At 43.5% G+C, this 8,747-nt stretch overlaps 1 protein-coding gene across 1 annotated transcript; it reads left to right on the forward strand.

Moving 5' to 3' along the window:
- Positions 1-246: 246 nt before the first annotated feature.
- On the forward strand, positions 247-7,500 carry FOXM1 (forkhead box M1). Its single transcript, XM_009894106.1, is given in 9 exon segments — positions 247-449; positions 451-794; positions 1,882-2,030; positions 2,247-2,465; positions 2,888-3,016; positions 3,600-3,644; positions 4,568-4,643; positions 5,065-5,246; positions 6,378-7,500. Coding segments are annotated over 9 exon segments (2,400 nt in total). The 3' UTR covers positions 7,431-7,500.
- Positions 7,501-8,747: the final 1,247 nt, after the last annotated feature.

Genomic DNA, 8,747 nt, shown 5'->3' on the forward strand with positions numbered 1-8,747 from the left:
AAGGAGGTACAGTACTATTTGCTAATAGCCTCATTAACCTTATTAAATGCTTTCATTTTTTTTAATTTACCTTCCTTGTTTCTGGCTTTGTAGCAGTTGCTGAGAATGTGTGCTCTGTGGGGGGTACGTGGTAATTTGTGGCACCTTTCCTAGCTGTTCTTACCCTCTGCACTCTTAAGTTGTATCTTTTGTTTTGCAGGATTTGTTCTTGTCCCTTTCAATGGAGAGTGACTGTGTAGATCAATAATGAGGACCAGCCCTCGCAGGCCCTTAATTCTCAAAAGACGAAAACTGTCCCTTCCACAGAAGGATACATCTAGTACTTCAACAAGAGATGAGAACAGTGGTCAGAATGAAAAGACTCCTAAGCAGGAGCACAGCCAACAGGACCAACACAACAGCCAACACAGAGACAAAATGGACCGTGGCATGCAGAAATTTCCAAAAAAAAAAGATAATTGACCATCCTACGATGCCCAACACACAAGTGGTGGCCATCCCTACAAATGCTGATATCCAGAGCATCATAGAGGCACTGACAGTAAAAGGAAAAGAATGTGGCAGCAATGGACCCAACAAGTTCATTCTCATTAGCAGTGGGGGCGCGCCCTTTTCAGCAGGTCAAACACCATCGCAGCGTCTCCCATCACAGAAGAAACCCAGTGCAGCAACCAAGGCTGCAGATGGTCAAGAAAGAGAGAAGAATGTTACGCAGACACCTGGTCTTGCAGGAGGAACAGCGCTCTGGCATTCAGGAATTGATTCTGTGGTTGGACAGGAACAGGAGAGCAACAGTATGTAATCTTTACCCTTTTTTTTTGTGCTGACAGATAGACAAAGAGATGTGAAGTGGGCCAATGAGTGTAGTGCTTGGGTATCAGTATGCAGTAATGCAAACTTTTTTGTTAATTACAAAATAGCTATTGGTTTCATTCTAAGAATCTACACAGCTATGCTTATGTGGTGAAATCTGAAGGATCTTAATGGATATATTTTTGGTGGAAGAGACAGCATGTAACGGTGTATAGCAAAGCAAAATTTTAGTGCTGGGAAAAAAGGTCTGCCTTGAGGAAATCAAGTCTAGAAGAACAAAAGACTTAGTTTCTTTTAGCAAAAGCATTACGGCTGAATTCGAGACTAACGTAAAGTACCCTAGTCAGGGACAAAACATGGGTCAATAGCTTTGAAAATGAGATGATTCCCATCCTTTAATAACTAAGTGGCAAGTCTGTTTCCTCCTTGGCTGTCTCATGATGCTGCTGAATAAATGTTACAAGTGGGATGAATTTTACTTTGAAGCATTGTTCACATCGAATTTGTATTTGCAACTAAAAATACCTATGTAGCTTTTGGGCTGTAGTAAATCATATCTCACAGTATAGTACTGTCTGACAGGAACCCATAAACAGCTGCAATAGCTGCATTGCTACAACCAACCTCACCAGAGATAACAAAACTGTGCTGGTTTTCATAGCTGCAGTTCAAAAACCTGGAAACATCTGAGCTTCTGACTTGGGTCTTTCAGTTGGGGTTTTTCACCGCCTTCTATGGCCTCTGCTTACTAGATTCATCCTTTAGCTAAAAATACTTGAATTCTTGAAGTACTGTATCAACATTGTCCTATTTTGGTTGAGAGAAGTAGTCTGGTTTGAATTTTTTTAAGGCTGAAGCTTTTTTCAGAAATTGAGCAGATTCATGTGAAATCAGGAATTGAAGGCTGAATTAATTCCACAAGAAACGTTAGTATTGTAATATCATCTTGTCTGTACCTTGAGACAGGGATACCTCTTTTGGAAGTGTGCCTTCTATTTGGCACTTGAGATGAAGGGGGAAGAGGGTTACTTGTGAGTAAGCAGAGCTATGGGCTTGTTATTCCAACAGGCAGCGGCGAGACAGTGAGCTCTGTGTTGGACAATAGTCTCACTAACATCCAATGGCTGGGGAAGATGAGATCTGATGGGTTAAGTCCCTGTTCTGTGAAGCAAGACACAGAGAAAGAGAACCAGATGCCTCTGCGGGAAAGAATCAAGGTAAGTAGAAGGCAACAAAGTGTATGCTAGAACTTTTGATAGGGAAGTAATCCATGTGGATCAGAAGACTTGCAAGAATAAAGCATTACCATCTCTAAGTAACCTGAGTGTTGCCTTTACTGATTTGAATAGCAGAACCTGGAGGATCCAGGGGTGTTCCATGGCCCTTCTTGTCAACTTTTTGAGTGCTCATGTGTCATTCCTTCTGCCTCTCAGACCGAAGAAGATTCTGCTGCTCCTGCTATTGCTACCACTGCGGCCGCACCCTCCTCATGGCAGGATTCAGTATCAGAACGACCTCCTTACTCTTACATGGCCATGATCCAGTTTGCTATCAACAGCACTGAGAAGAAGCGTATGACTCTGAAGGACATCTATACCTGGATTGAGGATCACTTCCCGTATTTTAAACATGTGGCTAAGCCAGGTTGGAAGGTAACAAGCAGGCCCTCAAGTTGCTGTGGGCCACAGGGTGATATTCCTGTAAGCCTTCTGGATAAAAATGAAAAGTTATTCCCTAGCCTGCAGAGCAAGATGGAAATTAATTTAAGCACCCCACCCCAAATACTCTCTCATTCTGCAAGTTCCCTGTTCTGCTTCTTCTACCCCTTTTCTCATTCCGCTCAGGCAAGATGATGGGTTGTTTGGTCACTGAAGTAAGAATAGGGATGTCAAGAGTAAATAGAACAGAAGACTGATGACAGGGTTGGCTGGGTATGCAGTGAATATGAAGATCCATGTTGTCTATGCTTTGGAATGTAATTCATCTGCCAGGGCAGTCATGTCTGAGGTAGGCCTTGCCATGCTGATAACAAAACTACTGCTTCTCAACCTCCTCCTCACTCCTTTCTCCCCAGAACTCCATTCGGCACAACTTGTCACTTCATGATATGTTTGTCCGTGAGACATCTGCTAATGGTAAAATCTCATTCTGGACTATTCACCCTGACGCAAATCGTTGCCTAACATTGGACCAGGTATTTAAGGTAGGTGCTAATGCAAAGAAAACGGGACAGGCTATCCAGTTCCTAAATGCCACACTAGCCAGATGCACCTTATTTTAACAGAAAAGTTAAGCTGCTTTGATATCAGCATTTTTGTGGAAGTTGGATTCAGTCACTTCTCTTGACAAATAGACAAGCTCTGTATTTGAAAGAAAAGGTGCTGTGGCTGTGCATATGAACTGGAGCTTCTGTGGGGTGTGTTTATTCTTCAGGTGGTGTGCCAAATGTAATAGTGAGCTTGTTCAACCTCTTTCCTTGGGACTGATTCAAGTTCCTAGTGAGAACCATTCCACTGAAGTCGACCAGGAGTTCCTACGCTGTTTGATTAGACAGGATGAAATTGCTGTATCCCAGCTACATATTCCAGGAAGTACCATTCTGTGGGAGAAACAAAGCTTGCGAGCCTGGTATAGGCAAGTTTAGGCTCTTCTGTGTTTGCTGCAGTGGGTGCACAGATTTGCTCTTGTTTGCTCAGATTGTACAAGGTTAAAATGTCCCATTTGTTCCCCCTTTGGTTGTTAACTTCATCTTATTTTTCTCCCTCCCTATGCCTTGCTGCCACCAGCCGCTGGACTTGGGGTCACCAACATCGCCTGAGCACTCTGAATCAGTAAGACTTGCCCTCTAGCTCGGGGCTTGGGCTTCCATTCTCTTGCCAGTCACTGGAAGGAAAGGACAAGAGGCTCGGGGAGGGGGACTGGGTCACTGCTGCACCTAGTCATACAGCTCCATGTACACCCTTTTTTGGGGGAAGAAGTTGAACCAAAGGTTAATTGCCCTCAGATGATGTGCTCTCTCTGCAGCTGGTAGAGCTGTACAGCTTTGAGTGACTAGAAGTCTATTGCTGCAATGGGCACTGCCTTCAGAGAACAAGCCAGAGGGAGATTTCTGGCAAAATCCTCATCTCCCTGGCAGCAGTCCCAATCTGTCCTGGGGCTCAGATCCAGACAGAATAGGATCTCTCTGTGCTTCTTTTTCATTTTGGAACCCAGCTGCATTGTGACTCTCAGAAGGATAAACCTGTTTGTTGTCTGTCTTGCATTCAGCAGTTTTAACAATGACAGATCTGAAAGTGCCCAGTCAAAGACTTTTCTGTCATGGCTACACCCCTGGCCTTCTTTCCACTGCTTGGACTTCTTATTCTTCTATTACCTCTGCTATTCCACTTGAACGTCGATCTGGTCTATAGTTTGTATAGAGATCCAATATACAATAAAGCTATCACATTCACCTTCCCTCAAACACTGAGGACACCAAACTCAAGTCACTTTTGCAGTAGAGTCTGCAGCCAGAGCAGATCTGTCATGCCATCTCTTTTTCTACACAGCTTTGAGATGGCATGGCTGCAAAACAGCAAGTGGCACAGAGACACAGGCAGCGTGAATGCTGGGTGCTAACAGCTGCTCTCTTTGTATTTGTGCAGCACAGACTTCTGGATTTGCAGTTCTGAATGAGACAGCAGAATAAAGATGGATTCTTCTCTTTAAATCTCTTTCTTTTCTCCTTCTCTTTCTTATTTCACAATGACTGCAGCAGCAAAAGCGACATCTTCCAGATCCCCAGAAGAACACGGGAAGCAACAGCTGCAAAACTGAACCCCAGAATGCACGTGAGTCTCTACATCAGCCTAGGCCAAAGAGAATCAGTCCCATGAATCTGGAGTACTCTCCCAGATTCCCTTAGGAATAAAAGTGGCCAGCTTTTAGGCTTCCTATTGTCACATTTGGAGCTGAAGGCAGTATTGCTGTGTCTGAGAAAGGATGTGAAGGGGAGGTGGAGGGGATTGGGTACTCAACTGGAGTGAGAGGAGAGCTTGCCCCAACTTACGGGCTAGGATCTGTATGAAGGACTCTTTTCTTGTTCATCAGGCCTTCTGGCTTGGGATTTGTGTCCTTAAAATTAGCAGAGAGCCTATCTCTGACTGGATGTTCATTTTGGGGCATTTAGAAGGACTTCTTGTTAGATGCTGGGTTTTCAAGAGGTAGTAGAAGAAGGCAAGAGACTAGCAAGTCCATTGTTTTCCCTTCCAGGCCGAAAGATGAAACCTTTGCTTCCTCGCATCAACTCCTACCTGGTTCCGATCCAGTTTCCTTTGAGTCAGCCTCTTGTCTTGCAGCCTCCTATGAAGGTTCCTCTATCCATGGCACAGGGAGCATCCCTCAATAGCTCAGAGACCTTCCGGAGCAATAAGCGTGTGCGCATTGCTCCAAAGGTTGGTTTCTTGTTTTTTGAAGGTTTTTTTTGTTTGGTTCTTTTTTTTCGGGGGGTGGGGGGCTGCGGGTTGGGAGGGAGTTGGGTGGAAGTTGTTTGTTTGTTTTTGTTTATTTGGGTGTCGTTTTCTTTTCTATAGTTCTTGCCTTCTATGGACCCTGTTTTTCATATGGTCCCTTTGTGCATCTTTGTGCAGTGACAATCCTTGCTGTCCTTTTCTGTCTTTATGGTGACTGTTATCTGCTAGTTGATTTGCTATAAGGATGTTACTGTAATTCACTGGGGGGGCTCTATGCATTGATTAAGACAATTTTTCTCTACTGCTTGGATGTGAAGAAATAAGAATGGGAGAAACAAGTTTTTTCTGCCCTTAAAACATTTAGATTTTTGATAACTCTGAAGAGGCACGTAACATAGGGAACTTCTGAAAGAGCATTTATTTGTATGTAGTCTCTTCCCGGAGGTTTTCAGTACCTGCTGCTTGCTAATTCTGTGGAGTTCTCAGTTATTCTGGGCTCAAGGAAAACTGCTATTAAAACTGGTCTTTCTCTTGGCATCTCACTGACTGCTCTTGAACGCTTAGACACTGTAAAACTTTAACTTCTTCCATCCTGTATTACTATAATCCTATTTTCCTTTGTGTGTCTGCTACTTTATGTTCTCTCCTGCTATGATTTATCTGTCCCCCGTGCTCTTTTTCTTTTGATAACCTCATTTTTTTTATCTTTTCATTTTCCTTGGTTTCTGAGAAAGCTGTCCTCGTTAATTTTGTTATTTCACATGTAGGTAACTTAAGGATGAATCAAGGGGGTTCCGCTTTTCCAGAAATATTCAGTTGTCCTTCTGCCTGTACTCCTAGAAGTTCCTCACAGCAGAAGTGTTCTGAAGGGCATGACTTCCAGTCACTTTGCTAAAATCTTTCCCATGTGATCTGTAGGCTTCTTTGTATCTACTTCACACAGAGATCAAACTCTTATCTGTTGTTATAGTTACTGCTTTCTGAAGATTCTCCTCTTAGCCATTCTGCTGTCCTTAAGTGCCAGTCTTTCTTTTCTTCCTTGCACTATCATTTCTATTTTGGGTGGGTTAGATCCTTGCTTACTGACTGCATATCACCTGTGTTTCTTTGTAGATGTCACTCTCTACAGAAGAGTCATCCTCTTTACCCATGGCTGCTGTCAAGGAGGAGAGTCAATGTGATGAAGGTTTATTTTCGCCAACCCATTCCCTAAAAGAGAGCAGCTCCCAGCCTGGTGAAGAATCTGTTTCTTTCCCTGAGGACGTCTGTATAAAGGAGGAAGAAGGCTCCCAACTGGATGACTGGCTGTCCCCATTTGCTTCAACCCTAACGGTAAAGGAAGAGCCAGGCTTGTTCCTCTCAGTCTCATCCACAAAGGAGAAGAAACAATTCACCATACTGAAGTCGCCACCCAAGAGTGCTTCTGACACATTAGTTATAAAGAGGCGGGAAAGGCGGGAAATGGGCAGATCCAGAAGGAAACAACGCCTAGCACTGCCTTGTTCAGAAGAGCCTGTCCTTGTTTTGCCAGAAAGCAACAGCTTTGACCCTTTCCGATTAGGGGCAGACCGCCCCTTCCTGCAGGAAAACCAACCTCTTGAGAATGTATCACAGCTCAGCTGCTCGCAGGGGGAAGAGGGGCCCTTTAAAACTCCAGTCAAGGACATGTTCAGCAAATTACCAGTTTCTTCCACTCCCAGTAAAGTCTCGGCAACTACTACCCCCCCACTAGGGGGCCTTGACTCCTGGAAGTCTGCATCTTTAGCCAAGGACAGTCAGGAGCTGGACTTCAGTCCAGTGAGAACCCTTCAGTTGCCATTCACACCCATCCAGGAGAACCAGGACTTGTTGGGTTTTAACAGCACACCCCTTAAAAATCCCCTCTTTGAGTCCCCTCGGGAACTGCTCAATACAGAATCCAGTGACATGGTGCATGTCCCCCTCACGAGCTCTCCAGCTTTTATTCATGAATCTACTAAGCAATCATCTGTTGAATTGCCAACCTCTGGCTTTACTGAAAACCGGTCACTCATGGAGGGCCTGATCCTGGACACCATGAATGACAGTCTGAGCAAAATCCTTCTAGATATCAGCTTTCCTGGTCTTGAGGATGAAAACTTGGGAACAGACATTAGTTGGTCTCAGCTCATACCTGAACTGAAGTAAACTGGCCTGAGGACTGAATTTGACTTGTTCTGATATTACAGAAAGCACTCTACTCTATAAAATTTGTTCATGTAGTCTAGGAAGACTGTCTGCTTTTAACTAATTCCCACATCCATGGGAACAGAGGGCATTATTGACTCCAGCTAAGCTGGGAGACAGGCCCATTGGCTGCTATAAGCTCCCTTTATAAGCTGCAATAGACTTTATGTGGAACAAGATAGAACTTCTCTAACCTCGTGCTAGAGATGAGAGTCCCTGTAGAGAGGTTATCAAGAGAACATCTAGGTAGTCCCTGAATGCTATTTGCTACTTAAGCTATCAGAGGAAATGAATGGACCCCTCAGTTATGTACAATAGGAAAGAGCCTGAGAACCTCCTCCTAGCTTTGCCCTTACTTCCTTTTACTTTGTTCTCCTATTACTTAGTATCCTCTCTGTAGTTGTAACGGCTGTAAATACTGTACATTCCTTAAATTAGCCCTTAATTATAATAATAATTTTATTCTTGTAGGGTTATGGGAATATTTGGGCTGGTAAAGGGTTTGACTTAGAGTGTTGTCCATATATTTCACATCTGTATTTTTCTGTCCTAGATGAGAGCCCAAAATACTTTTTTTTTTTTTTTTCTCTCTCCTTCTTTGACTTCAGAAACACATTGGTCTAAGCTGTTCTGAAGGTTGCTGGGGCAAAGATCTGAAAAATCACCCATATGTGACTCAAGTCAAAGTGAAACAGGTTGTTATCTGGATTGCAGCATAAAATCTTGGTTTGGCTTCTTTTTCCCAGGCTGGAATGACAAGCTTGGATTAAGCTGTATAGTTCTTCTGTTTCCAGAGTCCTATTATTACATACTTAGAGGACTAGGTAGAATCACTGTTGCAGTAAGATGGGCTTCTATTGAATGGTTAAAACTGCCCTCATAACAATCATCAGTTGAAAACGTTAAAAAGAACCTATAAAGTGAATGCTGGTATTTCCACTGAAAAGTGATGTCTGGAAACACAAAGTATGCTTCTCTGGGTGCAATAGGACAACTCATCCCATTTCTCTAGAATCCATGTCAAAAGAGGAGATTGCCATGAAAAAGACCTGATCCTTCTGCTTACAGACGAACGATGGCTCATATATCTACCTACTCAGTAAAGCTTCTGTGGGAACACAGCCAAGTATTCTTTTTACTGCTTTTGCTCTTAGCAGCATGCTCAGGCTGGGTCATAGCATGAACAACTAATTTTTGCTTGACCTCTCCCCAGTTGGGGGGAAAAAACCAAGGAAACTCAGGAGTTGAAATATGAACAGATTTAACAGAATAAGATTA

Source organism: Charadrius vociferus, unplaced genomic scaffold (assembly GCF_000708025.1).
Source record: "Charadrius vociferus isolate BGI_N301 unplaced genomic scaffold, ASM70802v2 scaffold561, whole genome shotgun sequence".
Lineage (NCBI taxonomy): Eukaryota > Metazoa > Chordata > Aves > Charadriiformes > Charadriidae > Charadrius > Charadrius vociferus.